The 23,332-nt window shown below is 43.1% G+C and overlaps 1 protein-coding gene across 11 annotated transcripts in view; it reads left to right on the top strand.

The window, feature by feature from the left end:
- The window catches only part of LOC6726317 (potassium voltage-gated channel protein Shaker), a 118,283-nt gene that overhangs the window by 36,914 nt on the left and 58,037 nt on the right, over positions 1 to 23,332 (top strand). For 2 of the 11 annotated variants that reach the window (XM_039296843.2, XM_039296842.2), the window contains exon 1: positions 2,250 to 4,563. The exons of 4 other annotated variants lie outside the window; for them this stretch is intronic. In XM_039296843.2, coding sequence (XP_039152777.1) covers positions 3,224 to 4,563 — 1,340 coding nt within the window. In that variant the 5' untranslated portion in view covers positions 2,250 to 3,223. Of the gene's footprint in view, positions 1 to 2,237; positions 4,564 to 10,911; positions 10,968 to 16,941; positions 17,501 to 23,332 lie in introns of those variants that run through there. 5 more of the 11 variants (XM_016172402.3, XM_039296841.2, XM_039296844.2 and 2 more) reach the window with 5 other exon arrangements.

Genomic DNA, 23,332 nt, shown 5'->3' with positions numbered 1-23,332 from the left:
TTCTCCTAAAAGCAAACTTTAAAAAGTGATTGGCATTAACAAGTCAGCTTTTCGCTGAGTGTATTTTCTTCAGCTTTTGCCACATGGTCGTCGCGCATGCAACCCAGAGCACCACCCTGCCCCACTTAACCACCAAACGACCAACCACTGACACTGGGCCAGGGCAATTTGCATGGCAACAACGGCAACCACACGTCGCATATGAGCGGCACAAAGAGCCGGCCGTGATCCATGGGCCAACATTGCGTATGCGTCATATGCTCAATGTTGCTCCGTTCGTCGACAAATTGCAATCGCACATGCAATTGAATTCCATTCCAGTTGAGTTCAGTTCAGTCCATTCCATTCCCAGCACCCGGCAACAATTGTCCTTCGTCCTTGCCAGCGCCCAGTGTTGGGGTAAATGATATTGGAATTTAAATTTGAATTTGATTCGGAATATGAATGGGTGCTCGGATTTAACGAGCTTGCCGCTGAATTCATGGCGCAAATTAGGCAAATGGCAATGGGCTAGCTAGACCACACATTCGACTTGTGCTTATATAAATCAAGCTTTTCATGGGTACATCAGGGTTTGGATTAGTTTTAAAAAGGAACAGAATTCATAATTCAGGGCCACGTTGAAAATAGCAGGCAGCTGCTTTTTTGTACGCAAGCAAGAGTACTTAACTTAATAATGAGTTTTAGACTTGCCTAATTTATATTTAATATGAACTGTATTTCCAAATTTAATGATCGATCTATATTTTTTTTACTTCATGGACAAATAATAGTATGTTGTACTTTTCATTATCTCTCGTTGGTTTTACATTAAAGTTGGCCTTGATTTCTCGCCGTGCATTATTGCCGCTGCTGCTGCTTCACACACATTAACATTAATCGTCATGCAAACGCACACATAGACACACACTGCACTCACACAGCGAAAAAGTTACGAAACCGAGGGACCAGCAAACGAGCAAAACAAACTACGAAAATGACGAACGCGACAACGACAACACAGCGACAACACAACGACAGCAAAGCGACTGCGGCAACGACGACGACGCGAAGCCGAATTGAAATGTTGCCCTCGGCTGTCAGACACTCACACTCAAACTCGAACACACTCGCGTTCGCACAAGCATGGGCAAGATTATAGGAGTTAAGATAGCAGCAATCGCACGAAAATATCTAAAGTTTTGCCAGTTGAAGTAGATAAATGGATAAAATGTGTGTGCATTTTGGACTACTCGCTGTGTTGCCATTGATTACACTTTTGCCTAAGAAAACGTTGAAAAAAAGTTACAATTTGATCTATTGAGTAGGTTACTATCAATTGCATTTCGCTGTTACAAATGGGATAGTAATAAATAGATTTTGGTCACACTATTAAACTACTCTCTTAGTTAATATAAAAATGGTCACACTCTTCTACTCAAATGTAATTGTGAATATCGTAATAATCTACGTTAGTATCATAAATTAATAATATACAATAATTTTTGAAATTAACAATATATTTGCAAGCCCTTGAAAGTATGCTACGCTTTTAGCCGCAACTGTTTACCATACACTCGTCACTCGAAGTTCACGAGCTTTGGCCCTTGTTGTTCTTGCGAGTTGAGTTAAAGTCGGGCTGCCAGCATATGTGTATTTGTGCATATGTGTTAGTGCACTCGCGCGTCTGTGTGTGTGTGTGTTGCCACCATCTGCAGCATTTAGTTAAGTTAAGCAATGAAGTGAACCCAACTGAACCGAAACTGGCCGAAATTGAAACGACGACAACAGCGATGAGGAATCGTTGCCATGCCTATACTATATAGAATATATATATATATATATATATATATATATATATATATATATATATATATATATATATATATATATATATATATATATATATATATATATATATATTTATGTGTATGCTTGAGTATACTTATGTGTGTGTGAGCGGTTCAAGTGGTGCTGCTGGCTTAGATTCCCGTGCTTTTCTTTTTTTTTGAATTTTTTTCGGCGCCGTTTCTGGCTTTTGGTTCTGGTTTTTGGCGAATAGTTTGTCCCGGCCAGCCAGCCAGGAAGCCAGTTAACAGGGCTCTCTCTTTCCCTCTCTCCAACTAGCTCTCGCTCGCTCTCTGTCCTGGCGAGTGTGTGTGTGTGTGCGTGTGGCAACTTCGTTGTTGCTAGTGGCATTGCTGCTGCCACTTCTGCCACTGCCACTGAAACTGCTGCTGCTGTTGGCTTTTGGCATTGTCAACAACGCGGCACAAAGTTCATACAATTGTGACACGCGGCGCGTTAAGCACGTGGCTCTGACTGATAACAGAACTCTGTCTGCCTAAATCAAATAAAAATTAATAAAAATCATATAAAAATGCCGCGTAGAAACGGCCATTGCATTTTTTAAACAATTTTTTTTTGCAAGTGTCATGCGTTGCTGCGTATGTGTGCGTGCCAGTGATAAGCTTGATTGACCTCCTGACCCCACTGTCTGTGATTTTTGTTAGAGTGCCGCGAGAGAAAAGTGCGTGAACGGTCCGGGAAAACTGAGCGATTAGCTAACGTCTGGCCATAACCGTTTAGTAGTCGCCATTTGCCATTTACCAGCAACCGGAGCAGTGCATTCAACTCCATTTGGATGGCATCCAAAAGAAGATACATGAATTGTGATATGTAAAAGGAGGGTCTTTAAAGGAGTCAAAGCAAACGAACTAGCATGAATGTATAACTAAATCAAACAAATATATGCACAATAAACATTAAAAAAAAGTAAAGTTAAACACTGTTAAACACTTAAAACAAATAAACTAATAGCCAATTCACCTTAACTAGAATTTACAAAACAAAAAGTTGTGAAGTGAACTTAAAATCTTACAAAATAAAAGTCAACTATAAAGTTAAATTTAGAAACCCATTTCATACAAACAGATATATTATAAATCATTAAGTTTTAAAGATTTCACTAGTTTGTGATATTACACCACGAGAATATTAAACTTTTCTCAAAATAGCTTATTAGTAAAACGAAATACCTCTCTTAAAAACGTCAATACGTGTTCACTATCATTATTAAAAAGAAAAGAAGTAGTGTTTAAAAAAACTATCAAACGCTTTCGATCACATATAATTGAAATAAATTTAATAAAATGATTGGGTTATCAAAAATGAGCTATAAACATTAATGTGGGGTATTTAAAATCAAGAACTTAGCGCAAAAAGGCGTCAAACAACCACAGCAATGAGCAGCAACAATGGCAACGAGCATTCGCAACAGCAGCAGCAGCAGGCGACGCCTGGCACATCAGTTGCAACACCTGCTGCAGCAGCAACAACCACTGCCCATCCGGAGGCTAGTGCGCCTGGATCCGGATCAGGATCAGGATCGCAGGCATCGCGACCTGCAACGGCGCCTGCACGCTCCAGCAGCAGCAGCAACAACAACAATAATGCCACCAGCAGCACCAGCTTTTACAGGGTCAACCTGAGCAACACGAACAGCAGCAGCATCAACAACAACACCACCACCAGCTGCAGCAGCAGCAACAACGCTAATCAAGCCAGCAACAACAATCACCATGAGAGTAGCAACAACACATTGGTAGTCAACACCAGAAGCACTGCAGCAGCAGGAGGCACTACAGCTGGAGCAACTGCATCAACAGCCGCCACTAACAACAACCACATCTATGTGAATCCGCACAGCTACGATAGCAGCACCACCGGCAGCGTGAGTGGTTCCACGGCAGTGATGCTGCCACTGCCACTGAGTCTCCCGCTCAACCTGCAACATCAGCCATCAGCAGCAGGCGCAGCAGCAGGATCAGCATCACTCGACTCGCAGCAGCAAAATGCGTTGGGTGGCAGCAACACGGGCGCCATCAGTCGCATTGGAACCATGACCGGAACTGGCACCTCCACGTCCACAACGCTGAGCACCCTGAACACATATCTCTTTCCCTGTGGCGCCGACTCGGCCAGCAGTTGCGATCTGGACAGTAACTTCAGCCAGATGCTGGGCGCCGGCAGCGAGGGTGGAGCGAGCAGTTCCCTCAGCCAGACGACGGCGCCGGCGGGTGCGGGATTGGGATTGGGCGTGCAGCTGGGGCTGGGCTTCATTAACAGTCGGCGGCGCATCAGGCGGCTATTCGGTGTGGGAGATATGGTGCCGCCGGTGGCCACGCCCACACCCTATGCAGCCGCCCTCAGACGGCGCAGTTCGCAGTTGGTGCAAATGACCAAGAAGCGGGAGAAGGAACTGGAGGATCTGGAGCAGCAGCAGAGAATAGCCACGGTAGCCTCGGCGAATGCCGCTTTCCTCGAGCGCCGCGAGCAGCAGCAGCAGCAGCAACAGCAGCAACATCTGCAACAGACGCAGCAGCAGCAACATCTCCAGTTCGCCTTCAATCCCCTGCAACCTGAGGCTGGGAAAAAGAAGAAAAAGAAGCCGCCTGGACCGCCGGCCCACACGAGACAGCAATCGTCGCGAACCATGGACGATCCCATGATGAATCGACCCAGGAAGAGCACACCTGCGGCCAGCAAGAAGAAGGACAAGGGACCGGAGAACCCCTATGAGAAGTACCCATCACCAAAAATCCAAAAGCACCCACCGCTCTTAAGCCTCACCTATACGAAACCAAAAATGAGAAAAACAAATATCAAAACATCTATGAAAATTATGCGGCAAAACAAGTGCTTCTATTACCATTTGATTTACGCCATTTGCTGCCATTCGTTTGATTTTCTTGCTTGTAACGATTTGAATAAAACGATTAAGAATACCTGCAAATACATAGTATTTTAATTAGTTTGAGTACCGCTTTGCTTTATCGCTTCTCAATGCTTTTTCGCCTTGTTGATTCTACTCGCCTCAAGCACCAAAGTTGCAAATTTGATTTTATGCCCATGTGACACTAGTTGCAACGTAGCGAAAAATTGACAAAGCTTGAAATTATTTAAGATCTTTGCCATTTAAAAATGAATTCCTAATTGTTTTAATTTGCTTTCCAAATTTTGAAATGATTTAATAATGCTTAAATAAGTAAAGTCGATTGATATCTGAATAGACTGGTGTAATACCTCTCTTACACTCGACAATAGCAATTTGATAAGAATTGTAAGTGAGTGCCACATGGGCATAATTAGCTTGCTTACCGAGATTTAGCCGTCCCACAGGGCGAATGCGTAATGTCCGCAACAGCGGAAAATGCCAAAAGATGGCAGGGAAACGCGACGTTTTTGGCTTGGGGTCAGAAACAGAGCCAAGTTGCCGCCAAGTCAATGCCCGAGAGTCAGACACAGAAACCGTAAATGAATCCAGAATCTATAACCGAATCTGAATCAACAGACAGTAGACGGCGCCAGCTCCAAACTCTCTGGCTACAAAAAAAAAAAATAAAATAAAAATAAGCACTCTGGGTGCAAAAAACAAGTTCGGAAAAGTTCGCAGGGACGATGGGGGATGGCGAGAAATAAATGCGTAGTCATCTGTGCGTCTAACTGGAGCCAGCATAAGTCAGTGTCCTGGCCATCGAGCTATCCTGTCTGCCAGCAATCGTTACGTATACGCCACCGAGCCGGAGGAAATGGCTGCTTCCTTCTTTGCAATGGCAAATGACGACGGTTAATTGCCGTAGGTCAGCACAAATCCCAACTCTCAACTGAGGAATCTTTGACAGCTGTTTTGTCACCCAACTCTGCTGCCCATTCGATTCTGGGACTTTGGTTTATTTAGTCATATATATATACCGCCTTTATGTAATGCCTTGGCTTTTTGGATACTGGAATGGGGTGTGGAATTGCTTTAATGTGGCTTGCGTGTCGCCGTGGACTTTTGTTGTGCCCTTTGTTGCTCGGCTTTCGTTCCTCCTGCTGCTAAAAAGGAATTTATGTCAATGCCAGAAGCGACAAACAACAAACAGCGAAACAGCAGCAAGAAAACAATAACAGAAGCGAATATTATAATGGAATAAGGGCGGACGGGGTGCCTATATGTGTGTGTGTGTAAGTGTGAGTGTGGGGGCGGGTGAAATCGGGAGTACTGACTTGGCCCCAAAACATTACTCTGCAGTTTCAGTTAATTGGCACGGCACACACACGCACACACTCGCTCATTTCTGGGGCCTATCCCCCTTTTTAGTGGCCAACACGTGGGCGACAAAAAAACGAACACTGAGAGAAAAGCATACATGGCTATGTCATTGTTGTTTCTTTGCTTTCAAGCATTTCTTTTCAAAATATATATAAAAACATTTCGAAATACTAATTAAATATGTCTTGGCAAGGCAAAGAGAACTAGTGACGAATGCACCTACCACATACCATATTTATTATGCATACTAATTGCACTTGTTTATAAACACTCTCGGTACGCTTCGTCATTACGCAAACTGCAGTTCTTAAGGATAATGCTGTATTCGGAAAATATATTCCCTATCTAAATACAGATTTTACTTTGATTCAAAAATTAACAATGAGAGCTAAGTTATATAATTAGGCAGGCAACTACAAGTTACTAAACTACAAGTTCATTGAATTTCAAAAACGGTTACCTTATATACAATATAGTACTCTTAAAGTTTGTTATTAGTTTATGCAGCATTATTTTCAAGACCAAATATGGACTTTACCCCTACTTAAAGTATTTTTTCTCAGTGTTACGACTCGGAGCTTTAGGTGTGGGAAGAGTGGGAGCGAGAACACGCGACGCCATCGCTGCGACATGTAGCCGCCATTTAAATTGCCCGGCAAGGCGACCTCGTCACCCCACCGCCCACCGCCCACCACTCCGCCAATTCAAACCCCTTTCCCCTTCCCCCTGCCACCCCACACCCCTCCCGCACCATGGGATACCCCAACGTGGGAACAGACCCGGAATGAGACATGTTGCCCTTGATTTGTGTGCACGGCATGTGGCGGCGTGTTGACTATTTGCATTGCATGTCCTCCCCCTTCGCCATCCCCCTCCCCCCTCCCACAACCAACCGCACACACACACCCACACATGCGCTTCCCTTTGCCCGCTGGTGTGTGTGCGTGCGCGCGCGCGTGTGTGTGTGTCCAATAATTTCGTAACATGGCCTTTGTGGCGATCTTTGCACAGCGATAAGCGAACTGGGAGGAGAACTCATTGAGTTGGCCACTCGCAACTTATTTTTCCCATTTGTTTTTTTTTTTTTTTGCCATATTTTTTTGGGCCAAGTGTAAGGGCCTTTGGCGAGGACAAAACAATATCATTTGGCCCATTGCAATGGGATGTACGTCTAAGTATAAGTGAGTGTGTGTGTGTGTGGGTGTGTGGGTGCTGTTCCAATGCCAAGTGATTTGCATTTTTGTTGCTGCGCCTAATGACGGGGTAATTATTAATTATTCGATGCCTGTAATGGCCATTGTAACTTTCGCTTTTGCTGAATAATTCCCACTGGCGATTGCAAAGCAATTGAAAAGGTGCGCAGAAATGTGTAATTAAATTGTATTTACCGACGAATCAAGTGGAGGCTATTATTAGTTTGACATGTTTAAGGGCAGAGCAGTTGCGGTTGACCTACATTTTCCGATCCATTAGTTTAAGCCTTAAGTAGATTTTTTATTCTAGATGTTCATAAAAGGAATAACTGAACATTCAAATAATAAGTCTAAAAAATATATTTTATTTTGTATTCATTTATAATATTTGAAATACAACTAGTTTGGCTCAATTACATTTACCTTATTGTTCTTTTTTTTTTATAAATAGTAAATGTGTGCTTAGTTCCATTCAAGTGGAAGTGGTTTCTGCTCAGGCTTATATTGTAATTTATTTGTTTTTTTTTTTTGTGCCAACCACTTGCGCCTTTAAGTTAAAACAAGAACTTAAATGTGCTTTAAGTTGCATAATTTAAAAGTTTCTGCCGAGTTAGAAACTCTTGAAAGTTTCCTTCAATTAAGCTGATTGCTTGGCCAAGTGTTTACCATCTGGTTGGGCTAATAATCTTGGCAACGGAAATGAATTCAAATTTGCACCGGCTTTCCGCGGAGAAGAAGGCGTTTTTTTTTTCATTGGGCCACAGGAAAATAGGCTACGAAATCCATTCACTTATAAACTGCAGCTAGAGCGGCGACTCGCACACACAACTTTACCGCAAGGGCCACCAATTAGTGGAGGCAACACCAAGCCGCCCCATGCCACCCCATGCCATGCCATGCCACGCCATTACCACCCCATTGCCACCCCCTGCGGCAGCGACCTTGAACTCGCCGGCAAATCGAAGCACGAAACGAACACAAAGCGAATGAAAGTAAAAGTTGCACGTGCTTCGTCTTCTGCGGCTGGTGCTTTGGCTTTGCTTTTCCAGCTTTTCCTGCCTGCTACTTGCGGCAGCTGCATGCATAATGTGCAAAATATATGCCACCACTCACCACCCGCCCACTGCACCGCCCGCAGCCGTAGCCGCTTGGGCGCGAAGGTCGCCACTGCAGGCTAGATGGCTAAAAAAATCCATTAGGCCCTGTTGATGAACCTGCCCCACCTCCCGAAGTCGCTGACGTCACCGAAGACTCACCTGTTTCTCACTTTTCTCTTACCACCTCTGCTCACCTGGCCCTTTTGTCTTATGCGCCCTGCATTTACTTATTTATTGAGCGCTGCGACAAAAATTCGCAAGTAATATACATATATACTCGTTTATATGTATTTAGTGGCATATATATATATGTGTGTGTGAGTGTGTGTGTGGATGTGGCAAGGGGGCGGGGCGAAGTGACGACGTCAGCAGCGATTTATTTCGCGACAGTTTGTCGTTCATCTTTTTTTTACGACCGACGGACTCTGAGATTGCTGTTGTCATTTATTTGCCGTCATAAACTTTCAATGGAATCACGCAAGCGATTTTTGCCAACTTTTCTCATACTTATCCTTCGCCGCCCGCTGCTTTCGTTTATTGTGCCGCATATATGACAAAAATGTGACAGCGACAGCAGGCATATTTTCCGCCCATTTTTTCCATTTTCCATTTTCCTATTTCTAGCCACCATTCCCTTCCTTTTTTGCTTGGGCATTTTTTAAAGCGGGCAACGCATTCGCAGCCCCATTTTCCCATTAACTTCCCGGGCAGACTTTAAACTTCTGGCTGATGTTTTGCATGTTTGACACACAAAACGGGGGCTTCCCCGGCCAAAAGGGAAAACGGAGCCAAAAGGCGAACAATAAGCAAATTGGCCAAAGGGCGAACGGCAACAACAGCAATCAACAGCAGTGGCAATACCAAGTTCCACTTTCGATCGACAACGAATCGCTGATGCCCTGACTTTAAGAGCCACTTTCAGATGGCAGGTCAAGTAAATAGCTTATCATTATTAACTAATTATGTTTTAGAGATAAATTAAGGCTTAATTCTTACGATTTCACCATGTTACTTGGTGCAACTTTGCACCATAAATGGACTATTCTTACAGCCCTTTAAAAACATATCTTATTTAGAATATTTCTGATGCCTACAGTTTTTGTTAGTCAGTTTTCATAATAATATCTATAAACAAATTTAAGTAGGATGTGCATCTGTGATCTGTGATCTGTACATATTTCGTATTAAAGATATATTATTATTATACGCTATGTACTGGAATTTCAATTGAATGCTAATTTATATTAGAAAAACAATGAAGCTTAAAAGCAAATTAACTTGAAATATATTTGTATATTGTTTTGGGAATCTTAAAAATAAGTTGTTTGGGTTCTTAAGATATCAGCCTATAGTTACCACCCCATATGCCTTATTGAACTGAAAAAAAGTGAGGGCTTCGCTCTAGTCGTTGCACTTGGCACTCGATGTTGCCTGCTGTTCTTGCCTCCGCCCTGTGTGTGTTCTTGCCCCGTATAAATAACATTTTTGTCAAGCGCCTCGTATGACAAAGTGTCAGCTATAAATGTGTTGCACACACACTGAGGCGGCCACTCGAACACATATGTACATATACATATAAATGTGTACGTATATATGCATGAGTATGTTTGACTAGGCCTATTGGGCACTCAAGTGGCTGCAATTGCTGATGTTGCTGCTGTTGCTGTTGCTGCTGCTGCAGTTCAAACGACAACAGCAACAATTGCCGCAGCTGCTGCTGCTGCCGTCGACTTTGCTGCCCTGTGTGTCTCCAATGTCTTTGATTGTTGGCGTTGTGGCAAGTGTTGTTGTTGCTGCTGCTGCTGCCGCCTTTCGGCAGTTGGATGCCCAAAAATTGTGGCGTCTGCGTTGCCCTTTTCCACTTGTTGTTGCTGCTGCTGTAATTTTTGAAATTTTTACTGCCTAGTCGTTCGGTTGTTGTTGCTGCTGCTGCTGCTGCAACTTCTGCTGCTGCTGCTGCTACTGCTGCTGTGGCGACAAATATTGTTGTTGCCTGGCGTTTGAATTGAGTCTGCCCTTTTGTACTTGTTGGTTTTGCTAGCTTTTGCTTTTTATATTTTTCGGCAGTCAGGCAAAACATTTTCGGTTCTGGGTTTCTGGTTTTCGGTTTTTCGGCCTAATGTTGCTGCCGTTGCAGTTGCAGTTGCACTCGGCGCGGAAAGCGGAAGCGTTGCCTGCTCCTCGCTCGGTGCGGATAGAAAAATTCAAGAAAATAGTAATCACTTCCAGCTGCTGAGTGGAGCAGTGTGTGTGTGTGCGTGTGTGATCTGGTCCTCGATCCTGATCACGGATCCTCCATACCCATACCGATACCTTTTGTGTGTGCTGCTGCCTTTCGCTGGCAGGATAATGGCCGTCGACGGCTTCGGGCCGAGCAAAACGCATTCTGCCCGGCCAGCGGATTGCCGTTCTCTTTTTGTTCGAGTTTTTCACATTTTTTTCACGTGATTTGTGCCTGGCTAAATTGTGCATTGTGGTTAAGTGGCAGTTAAGTTGCAGCAACAACCGCAGCAGCAGACGCAGCAGCAGCAGCCGCATCAGTATCGCCAGCTGCCTCAGGATGTTTGTGGTCAATGCCATCAAGGATGAGATCGAAAAAATGTAAATATGCGGGGATGTGTAGTGGCCTTTACTCCTTTGCTCAATTTTTCCATTTTTCTCGATTTCGCTTTCTCAAGATTCACGCATTGATTTTTTATCCGTTTTTTTTTCTGGTGTGCAACCCCCAACGATTTTGTCCATCAGATAAAATTAGAAATTAAAAATTGATGGGGCGAAACAAAGGTAAAAAGCAGTAGAACAGCTAAATTATGCAGAATTCCTTGATTTGATTTGATTTGTTGCACGGGGGGGTTAAGGGGATATCCCAGTCGCATTTTCCCTCTCGGAAAATCAATTGATACGCAAATTCCGCCCCTTTACCCCTTGACCCCCCTCCACCACCCATGACATGCTTGTGTGCTGTGACCCAGCCAAAAATAAACTTCATTGACCGCTTCCACTTTGCTTTGACGCTAGTTTTTAAAAAGTCCATCCATTTTGGGGGAAACTCCCCAAAAAAAAGGGGGACAGAGGTGCAAGTTCTGACTAACGGAAAATTAAGCTACCTTTGTTCCACTGCAAAAAGAGTTTCGAAAATGAAAAAAGGTCAGTTTGTGCTAATTGCTTACCAATTATGGCCAAATATTGAAAATACCAGCTTTTTGGGTTTTCAAGCTGTGAGAACGAGCAATAGCCAAGGATGTGTTTTTAGATTTATAGGTCAAGACGTTTGTTTGCTGGTCTTGAAACCGCTTTGAAGCACGTACTTATGTACATGGTACACATGTGCAGAACTCGTGTGTTTATATCGATAAAGTGAATCCATAACTTCCGTTTATTGAACAACATATAATTTCCATTATTATTTTCTGCTTGTGTGGCCCTCTTTTGCCCCAGCAATCGCCAGTCAATCGAATTGATTGATGAACCCACCGATGGCCACCGACCAATCAATGTCAATTGCTCTTCCTTCTTTCTTTTTTTCTTTTTGCTCTACTTGATTTCTTCTCTGTATTTCGCCTGCCAACTTCCGCTTCCTTATCTTCCGCCCCCTCCTGCACCCTCCCGCTTTCCATCTTTGTGTGTCATGTTCCTTCTCCTTCGTTCTGTCTGTCCGTCCGTCCGTCCGTCCGTCCGGCTGTCTGTCCTGATATCTCCTTTGACTTTTGCTCCGATAACCAAGTTTAAACGTCATTAGAACACTTTGCGTGCCATGTTTGCCACCAACAAACACCTACCATTTCGGCACTGCAGGAAATTTTTATTTATTTAAAAAAAGCGTCATTTTAATTTTACTTACTCCTTTTTTACTCTGGCAAATACTTAATATACCACCGCCTTCATTAAATTTTAATTTTCTGGATTTAAATAGGTTGTCATAAAGTATGTCAATTTCTTGATTAAATAAATATAGTACATTCTAAAGCTTAAGACATAGACTAAGTAAGCAAAATAAGTACATAGTACATATTTTATATAAATTAATGGTAGCGTTGATCAATTATACCTATCTCTTTCCGTGTTAAGTATTTTACGAGATTCGCTTTATTTCTTCAAGTGTACTTCGTTTTCTTGCAACGCCTCCACGTTCGCAGCGTTCCAGTTCCTCATTGGGTTTCGGTTTCAATTTCGTTTGCCTTCTGCTTTTTGTTTGTTTGCTGTCTGTGGCATTTGGCGCTAGTCTGGCGGCCTTTGCCTCTCGGTTTTGTTTAGCCACCTCAGTGCGGTGGCTAGGTGGCGATACACGTATGTCTTGCACTTTTGCCTAAGCCTCAAGTCGTTCGAAAGCCAAGCGCTAAATGCATATCTCTGTGTCAGAATGTGGAACAGTTGGCTATAATTACAAGCACACGCACACACACAGAGACACTCGCACACACACACGTACAGATACGGCACATTGTTCTTGTAGTTGTAGCAACTGAATTTGGAAGCCCCGATCACTTTTCACCTGCCGTCTGAAGTCGCAAGTCTGAAGTCTGCCGTTTACCGTCTGCTGCCTTTCACCTTTCAACCCGGTGGGCTGACAGGTGGCACAGGGCGGAGGGGGAAGCGGAAAAGGGATGAAGCGGCGGCAGGGGGCGGGTGGGAAAGCGGAAAATGGGAAATGTGGTGGTTCCGGTGGCGCCAAAGAAACGTTTAACGTTTTATTCCCATTCTCATTTTCGCCAGTTTCATTTGCATTGTTTGCCATCGCTCCAAAGTCCTTCCACAGTTTTAGTAATCAATTTTTGTTCTTGCTTTTGTTGCACCCAAATGCTGTCGCTATCGATGTGTGTGTCTCTGTGTGCGTGTATATCAGTGTGGGTGCCCCTGTGCCTGTGTGTGTGTGCGTGCTGGGGGAAAGCTGGCGAAAATGTGGCATCGACACAGCCAGTTGCATAAACGTCGCAGTCGCACGCGGAACCAGTCGAGAGTAGCAATCGCATTAAAGACCCATTTTTAATGTTTTAATCTGGGCTAAGCCATTGAATTATACACACACACACACATCCTGCGAGTCCTTGAAATGGCATCCAATTCACAACTGGTTCTACGCTCACACTCACACTCGCCGAAAAGCGTGCTCCTTCATCTTCATCAAAGGAAATCACAAGAAATAACAAACAAATACGTGTGTGTGTGCGTGATGCTGCTGCACTCTCGATAGTTCCCTCTCTTTCTTTTTTGTTTCAGTGCCTGTGTGTTTGTGTGTGTGTGTGCCTCTCTCCCTCTCTTTTAATCGCCCTCGCTCTCTCTTCGGGCGACTTACCATGGAAACGTTTTGGAAAAATGTGAAACATGAAGATTGGACTTTCCCTATAGCCGCTTTCAATTTTGTTGTGATGCTGCGTTGAGTTTCCGTTCGCCAGTTGCCATCACCATAACCATTATCTTTACCGTTAGCATCGGGCTTCAAGTGTTTGTTCGAGTGCAATAGCGGAAATTCAATTTCCAACAATCCGTGATTTTGTCTTTTTTTTTGTTATTTTTTTTTTAGAAGTTTCCCCAACCTAGTTGTTGGCCAAATTCGAGCAATTTTCAGCAGCCACATTTCGGATAAATTTCAGTTTACTTGTGCGTAATATCTGTGCAAGTGTGTGTAACAATAAATAAGTGCCATGCGGTTAATCTAAGCCATTAAAAATAGATTTCGTGACTACCAACATGGGATAACAGAGTTTTCGTGTCCTCCGAGCATAAAATATAAATGAAGTTACATCAGATCATAGAGAATTGGGTCCACTTAATAATTTTGTTCAACTTTAGACATAGCTGGATAAATTTTATCTATTGATTTTGGAAGTATGATTCTAAAAAAGTTAATTGCTTTTGCCTTTTTTATGTAGATAGTAATTTTTAATTTCCGAAAATGTTTACACTTAATTATCTTTGCTGTAAAGGTAGTGATTTATATTTGAAAAGGGGCACAACTAAAACACAATTTTGTTTTAGTTTATTTTATATATTAGAGTGTCCCACTTATTTTAGTAAACACATTTTGCTTCATAGTTTCAAGGATGACAAATGGGCATTCCCAAAAGCAAAGGACTTAATATTTAGTTTTGTGTGCAGAAATAGTTGTGATTTATTATTTTAATTGCTGAAACATAGAATAAATAAAAGGATTATTTATTGTATGCGTGCACTAAGCTAAGTGTTTAAATAATAGTTCACAATTTATTTGGTTCTTGAATTGATTTAGGATTTAATGTTTAGTTTGCGATTGTTGATACGGCAAGAGGATTTATTGGTTTGTTTGGTTTCATTTCTTAAGGAATTCCTAAGCTAAATGATTCTTTGATAAAGTTATTAATTAGTTTATGATGAGATCCCTGTACAGACATTAAACACCCAATAATTTTGTGAAATGAGCACATTTTCACTTACTTGCAACTTTCATCTATGCGGAACCACTTGAAGTTGTTTATAATTTGAGATTATTTAGTTTAGTTTACTTTTGTTTACTTTTGCAGATGTGCAGTGCTGTATAAATATTTGTTTGTTTGCCAGTTGCAACACAATTTGCCTAACTTAATTGAAACAAAGAGTTAACTCAGTTCAACACTCTGAGGCAGGGTCAAATGCTGACCGAATCGTATTAACTGTAAAAGCTTTCAATAGTCCTTCTTTTACTACGCTACGTTGCGTCCAAACACCGCCCACATGGCCCGCCCCACCCTCTGGCCATTTTCCACCCACTTTCCACCCCCTTCCCCGCGACGCCGCCTAACCATTTTACACGTTTTCCCGATGTCAGTGTGTCAGTGTTACAGTGCCAAAGCCGGGTCCATGTCCGTGTTTTTGTGCTGCTGTCTGTGTCCGTAAGATGCCGACATTCCACGAAGCCTTTCTCCCACTTTCTCCCTCCCTCTCTCTCTCTCTATCTCTCTGTTTGGCCTTTGGTGCCATCTCTTTCTGCTGTTGGGTAGAAACGATTTGGCAAGTGGAACACGGCAGAACATTCACATTTTGGACCGCGCTCATTTCGCGGCATTTTCGTTACGTATACGCAATGTGAGCCGGATAGGCGATGGGGAAAAAGTGTTAAATTAAAGCGACAAAAATTAACGAAAAAAATATAATCGAATTTTTTGAACATATATATCGAAAATTGTGTGTGTATATAGGATTGCTTAGAACAGAAATGTGCTGATTTTGTGCTATGTGCATGTGTGTTTGTGAGCCCGCTAGTTAACTGCCTTCGATGGCCCGGTGTTTCCTTTATTTTCCCTGTCTCCGGCCAAATGTAAACAAATTTCAATAATGGAAAAAATGCGAGCAAGGAAAACTGTATGTGTGGCAGTGTGTGTGAGTGTGTTTGTGTGTGTGTGTGTGGGGGTCAGGCGCATGTCTGCAGCAGAAGAAGAAGAGCGATTAAAGCAGCTGTGCGAAGTTCTCGTTTTATTTACATTTATTAATATTTCCGTCTTTTTTTTATCACTCTGCGACTGTGTCAATGTGTGTGTGTGTGGTTGGATGTGAGTGGCTTTGCTCTTGGGAATTGTGGCGTCACCATGGCGTATGCGTAATATTTTGTTTTGTAATTATATGCGCGGCGGGCAAACGAAAATTTGTGTTTAATTAATTAATTGAAGCGCAGCAGCAACAGCAGCAGCAGCAGCAACAGCGGCGAAAGCGTTTTTAGTTGACCGCGTGGCGCCAACTTGAGCGCAACTCAACGGCAGCTGCCCCGCAGAAATGGTTTTTATTTTTTTTTTGGATCTACATATATGTACCTAATGTATATGCGTTTTTTTTTCTGTGCTGCCCAGTCCCAAAAACAGCTGCTTGCCACAGCTGAGTGTGTGAGGGTGCGTGTGTGTGTTTGTGGAAGCGAGATGGGCATACATAAATAGAATTCTTTCCGCCAAACAACGACCTTGCCGCCCGAAAAACAAAACGGAATGAAACACGCAGCGGCGGCAAGTGATAAATGAGATGCAGGAATCTCAAATAAATGTATCAATTACAGTTTTTTTGTAGTGCCCCCATAAGTAGGCTATACGTTTGGCCCAAAGTGCATTCACTTAACAAATAAATAAATAAACAAACAGCGGCAATTGGCAGCAACATGTGGCCAAAACCGCAATGCCAATGCCACTAAAATGCAATTACAACTGATAAACCAAACCGGCAATAAAAACGACAAAACCCACAGCAAATCAACCGCAATCATCGACGACAATAAAATCGACAAATAACAACAATTCAAAGTGAAATGAAATTTTAGTTTAATTAAAGGGTCGCCTGTGGATTATCTGGGCAATCGCACTTAATTTAAATATACTATTCCAGTCTTAGTCATATTTTTCAAGTTTTAGTTTGGTTGTATTAATGGAATTATAATGAATTTATAAGCAGGAATGAGTTAAATGTTCGCATTGAAATAAATTCCCAATAAAATCCTTTAATACGTAAAAATTAATGCATACAATTATTTTCCATTAAAAGATATATTTGATTTAAAGTTCCGATCAGAATACAGTGATATTTGTGATTTTTGGAGTATACATTTTCCATAATTGTTTGTGCATAGTCAGATCTGCGATGTGTCCAGATCATCGACGAGGCCACCAAAACCGATCAAATAGAATGGCAAAACAAAATAATTAAAAAGTGATTAAATAAGTTAACACCAAATGCCGATCTGCAAATGGCAACCAAACGAGCAGACGAGCCACAGACAACGCTTCCAGGTCGAGTGCCACCCTTCGTTCGTGCAGCAGCAGCGTGTACAGTGAGGCAAAGCTAACAGCGACGCGCGATTCGCAACGCGGGATTATCGGCGCCCGAGAGGCCAGGAGCGGCCCACTCGGTGGCCGTCATGCAGCTGCAGGCGGCCGGGGCGCAATTAACCAGCAGCTGCATTTAGCTCACCCATTGAGCACCTAGCAAACACATAGAACACATACACACATACAGTCACATACTAGACACGCACACACACACGTACACGCACGCACACGAACACATACAGATCCAATTTATTGGCAAGGATACAGTGAGCTCAGCGAAGCAGACCAGAACTAGAAAACCGAAACAGCAACCCAAACCGAAACTGTTACAGAAACTGAAACTGAGACCATGCAGATGATACTTGTTGCTGGCGGGTAAGTGAAAAGACAGCCCACTTTCACCCTTCACCACCACCACCTTCCGATTATCCTATCCAAATCCAAATGCAAATTCAAATCCAAATCCAAATCCAAATCCAATCCAACCCAATCCAGAGTCCCCACCCCTCGATGTGATATATGTGCCTCTGTGTGTGTGTACTACTCGGAAATACTCGTACTAACTTAACTGCAAAATCTGAGATTGTGTATGTAACCCGTGTGTTTACCTAGCTGGAATAAAAGTTGCCAAAATCATTTTCTTTGTATCTATCTATAGCCGTAAGCCTTGACTTGATCGGTCAGTTCTATATGCCACATCTTTCTGTATAATCATGCCTTAATAGTACTCCAAATGCTTATTGTTTCGCCTTATTTGCCACTCGCACTCGTTGCCGCCAAATGCCTTTGCTTGGCACATGTATCTAGAATCTATAGATTATGATAACTCGTAACTTGTACTGTGTATTGTGATCATATGCTGATACATATACATTTAACAATCTGTCTAATCACTGTTTTTCTTTGTTTCCCATTTGCAATACTCCACGATTCCTACGATGACCGAACTCGATATGAACCAATACCTTCAACTTCCAGGTAAGTCACAAAATACAATTATCTAAGTTGGGAGATTACGTGGGTTCAATTCTATAAGGATTACATGGAAGATAATCCATAATCTTATACTATTATTGGTAAACAATTTTATATATTTCTCTGGTTGCATTAAGTCATTAAATAGCAAAGGAAAATATGAAGTAAAATGTCATATTACATAAAAAAAATCAAATCTGAACTGAAGAATTATAAGTACTACATCGACTCTTAAAATATTGCCCAAAAATGCGAAAGTAACCATAATGGTCAAATGAAATCCTAGTCATTCAAAACCTAAAGAGTTTAATAATCTAGTTAGTGCATTAGAACTAAATAAGATTGTATTTATAAACCCAAAAGACGTACTTATTTTAGTTTATTAGAAACATTTTCTGGATAACTTTGTCTCATTTAAAGAGGAGTGTTAAATATTTCTGAAGAAAGCTCTTTTCCTTTCAATAAATTCTAAGATGCCATTTGGTAAATACTATTAAATTATAGTTAAAATTTCACAAACATTTGTATTTTAAAAGTTAACCAACTTATTCTCCAAATGCTTTTGTGTGGCTATAAAAGGTTTGCGTTCCGATAAACTTTTATTCAATAATTTTTCAAAACAAAAACCTCCTTTAGCAAGGACCCTGAAGCTTAAAGCTTTTCTGGTTTTATGAAAATTGAAGAGCTTAAAAGCTTGACCAAAACACAATTCCTGATTTCAAGAAAGCTTTTGGGTAGCTTTTAAGCTGGGAAATCAAATAGCTCGCGTCAACTTTGATGAAGCGGACGCCAGAGCTTTAAGCTGCGCTTTATCCAGCTTTCCGTGGCCCCTTTCTCTCGTTTTCCCTTCTGTTTTCCTTTCCGAACTTTCCCATGCTTTGTTTGGGCGCGCGTTTGTGTGCGTGAATGTACCATGTGTTTATTTATTAATAATTGCATTACTCATACGCCACGCTGTCCCTCGCTGGAAGCATAGCGTTCAAGTGCACACGTGACACGTATATGCGTGTGTGTGCATTACTTGGGAGCATGTGTGTGTGTGTGTGTGAGTGTGCAGTTATTCGCATTATTATAATCAAGTGGAGCCAACAAAAGGGAAGCGAAGGAATAGGCTTCGGCAGGGGGAGCATAACGAGCCCGGCGGCGTTTTAAAGCACACATTAATAATAGAGGAGCACACCTTTGCCACCAAAGGGTGGCGATGCGGTGGCGAGGTGGAGGGCATGGGGTTGTGGCTTTTGTCGTTTCTCCTTCGATTCGATTTTCTCTTGCTCCCGTGTGCATGTGAGTGTGAGTGTATGTTTGTGTTTGGTTCATTTACAGTTTTCACCTAGTTTTCGTGTTTCGGTTGTTTTGCCTTCGGCCGCCGCCTCAGCGGCCCCTAGCGGCATTTGCTTTGTTTGACACCGCCACTCATCCCCGCCGACGGGCCCCCATTTCCAGCCCAGCCAGGAGCTAGAGCTCCATCTCCAGCGGCCGGTGCCCGAGTGTCGCCAGAGTCGCCAGTGTCGCCAGTGTCCCTGTGCCCATGGTTCCCGCTCTTCTTGCTCAGCCATGTTCACCCAGGCTACTCTTTGGCTTTGTTGTTGCGGCGCTGCTTTGTTGTTGGTTTTCATTTTATTCATTTCGCTTCTGTGTTTTTTTTTTTGTGTTTTTTGGGCCCGCTCTGGTCGCCGTGTTCGTGCCAAGTGGCACTAAAACTATTTGCCTTTTGCCCAGTTTTCGTATGCCTTTGGCCAGCGGGAACAGGAGCGGTACCTGCCACACAGCACAGTACAGAACATCGCACATCACACATAGCACACACTCGGCACACACAGAACCCAGCACGCAACACGCAAGAGGCGCCATCGGAGTCGGAGTGCAGCAGTGGAAAACTCCGTATAGCTTTAGCTATATAGCCATACGATCCAGTCCGCTGACAAAGCCGGAGCCAATGCAGCAAAGCAAATCGCACGTGCTCGCCTCGGCCCAAAATGTTCGTGGCGAGTTCGTGGCGCCCAACGTGGGGCGTTCGTGCCACCGCATTTGGCTCGGCTCGTAGTTCGGCGGTTCTTCTATCGCTGGACACTTTTGCAGCGCCTCAGTTCGGTTCAGTCGTCGCAGTCGCAGTCACGTCGTCACAACGTAATCGTGCAACGCGTTCCGCGCTTGGCGGCGACTGTCGTCAGTCAGTCAATCAATCAGTCAGTCAGTCAGTCAGTCCGTCAGTCAGTCGGTCAGTCAGTTAGTCAGCCAGCTAGTCAGTTAGCTAGTCATTCATTCAGTCAGTCAGTCAGGCAGTCAGTGTGTCAATCTGGCAATTGGTGTTTCTATCCAGACTTCAATATTTTTACCTCGCTCAAAACCCCCCCACTCGCACTTTAAATAATAAAAAAAAGCAGGTGGTGCGTGCCGCGTAGCCGCGCGTGATTCTTGTTGTTGTTTTTTTTTCGGTGAATGTGAGTGTATGGTTCTCTTTTTTTAAATGGTAACTCTTGTTGTTATTGTTATTCGGAGCTCGGTGCGTGCCGCAAAATTCGAAGCACAAGGAGAAACTCCATTTAAAAAGGTGTTTAAAACAGCTTAAGAAGCCATTTAAGCACCCTTCCACGCGCCACAGAAAAGGGATGAGAAGAGAAAAATACGCCAGGACATGATCAGAGGCTCCAGGGGACTCCTGGACTCCCTCGCCAACTGTATCGCCCTATCTGCGACTGTTTCTGTGTTTGTTTACCTTAATTAATGCACTGGCAAGCGGCAAATGGACCCGGACACTGCCAACATAATTTGCCTAGGGGGCGCCACTCGAATCTACACTGCTGCAGCCTCCGGTGGAATGGTGATTCTGATGGTAGTGGTGGTGGTAGGGGGTTGTCCACGCCAACTTAGCCGACTGCAGGTCGAGTTAATTAATATTTCACTCTAGTTAAGGGGGAGAAAGTGGAAAATAGTAGGGAATGGAGGGGAAGGGTAGGGTGAACTAGGGGTAAGAGGCACCAGTGAAGTTTTGCTTACATAAGCAACTTCAATTCCTATTGCCTTTTGCCATTTCCATTCCCATTCCCACTCCCATTGCCATTTCCATTTCAGTGCAAGTCGAGTGGCCCAAAAGAGCCAGAAGGAGCAAAAGCTGTAGCAGTAGCCTAAAGAGAAACTGGCAAATTGCTCATACGACGCATTGGCGCCGTCAAAAACTGAACGAGCCACAAAAGCGGAGTGAGGAGTGGAATGAGCAGCCGAAGCTGAAAGAAAAACAAGTTGACCCAATTTGCAATTGTAAATCAAACTTAAAATCACAGCCAAAGTTAAACAAAAATAGAATGGTCAGTGGCAGGAAGGGCAGGCATGTTTAATTTACAATAAGACAGCCTCAAGGATCGAATTCTGAGATCAATTGAATGCCCCGAAATGAAACTGGGCAGTGGCCCTAATATTTTACCACAAGTGAAGGAAACGTATAAATTTTGTATGTCAGAAACAAAAACCCAGAAACAAGAACCACATTGATTGGATTAATGGGCTTATGTTTCGTTGCTTTGGCTGTTTTCTTTCCATTGTCATAGAGAGCATATATAAATAATAAATACACGGGCTTGCAACACAATTGTGGGTGAAAGCAGGCTTTTCAGCAATTCGAGCACCTCAGAATGCAGTGAAAACTAAACAGATGAATAGAAACATTGGAGTAATTATGTTGGGGATTTTAGAAATGCATTCATTTTGTGGTTTCATCTTTCAGCAGAGATGAGAGGTTTACCATAACTTTGCCATCCGTTTGTTCGGCAAGTCACTTGGATATCTGGGAAAACTTTCCGCTTTCCACCAACCAGCCAGTTTTCCCATACAAATTAGTTTGGATTTGGATTCTCGCTCTGTTCATTAATTTGTCTAAGAGCAGCTGAGGTTTTTCCCCGTATTACAACTTGAGCACTTGGGCATGTGAGGTTATTATTCAGCCTCGTCTTTGTATTTTTGTTAAGCTTCTTTTGTTTTCGCTCCTCCTATTGTTTTCCGCTCTACGTTCCCCGCTTTTTTACGCCATGTTCTCATTGTATTTGCGATTAAATTCAAGTTTGACTCGCACACGCCAAAATTAATTGGGCACTTGAAAAGTTGAACAAGTCGATCGAAAGGGGGGCGAATGGTTGCAGGGGCTAGATGTGCCGTGACGGCTCGACAGCTCAGCCTTCTGTTAACCCTTATCCACTCAGTGGAAAGTGGCAAGAAGAAGGGGTAAGGGGTAAGGGGTAAGGGGTAAGGGGTGGGAAACCCCTTTGTAATGTTCTAGGCAACTGATTTATTTTGATTGAACTTTGCATGCAAGCAGCTGAGGCAACAGGAAGAGCTCCTGAGCTTTCGAGCAACAACTGGCAAGTGAAACATCATAAAACAAAGCCAGTTTGTGGTTGAATACGAATACGAGCACAGCCGCAGGCTTTTGAAGGAGGTGGGGGGGGGGTCTGGTTTTATGGGGGGTTACTACTAGATTGAGGGGATCGGAGGCCATTCGCACGCACATTGCCTGGTTTTTAGGCGCCGAGGCTTAGGCTTAGCTCCAGCTCAATCGTAAATGCGTCGAGTGTGGTTCGTTCTCCTCCGCACTCTTAACCCCTTTGTGCCAACGCTGCTCGGTGTGCCACTGTGTCCGTGTGTGTGTGCGGGCTAAGTGGTTATGGCAACAACAGCGCTAATAAATCCCCTCTGCCCACGCCTCTGGTGCTCGCTAAGCTCTCCTAATGCCACTGAGGAAACTCGGCTTTGTCTTTCGCGTTGAATTTGCCCAGTATATGGCGCATACATCGAGTGGCTTTAAAGTGGTCGTCTGTGTTCGCAAAAACATCAGCAGCTTCCCTGATTGAATGGCGGCGAATTTTTATTCTTGCCACAATTCGATATAGCTGCCAACTGTTTTGCTCCATTTTGTCTTTCCAGCCACGCTTGGCCATTTAGTTTTGGCCCAATTGCTAACTTACATATGTATATATTTATGCGCATATGTTTGCGGTCGGGCATGAACACACACACTACAAAAAAATTCGGCCAAAAATATGCACAGAGTCGTATTTTATATATGCTATATACTTGCAGACTTTATGCCTCATATATGAATGTAGCAGATGCCTTCCGCAACTATAAAACATTTAATGTTGCAGTGAGACTTTCTGATTTCCTTTATAAAGTTTTCAAAACTACTTTGGGGCTTATGGAAAAATGGCATTTATAAAGCAAGTATGTACATTGATTTTATTT

This window comes from Drosophila simulans, chromosome X (genome assembly GCF_016746395.2).
Source record: "Drosophila simulans strain w501 chromosome X, Prin_Dsim_3.1, whole genome shotgun sequence".
Classification (NCBI taxonomy): domain Eukaryota; kingdom Metazoa; phylum Arthropoda; class Insecta; order Diptera; family Drosophilidae; genus Drosophila; species Drosophila simulans.
This window is presented reverse-complemented; position numbering and strand designations above follow the sequence as displayed.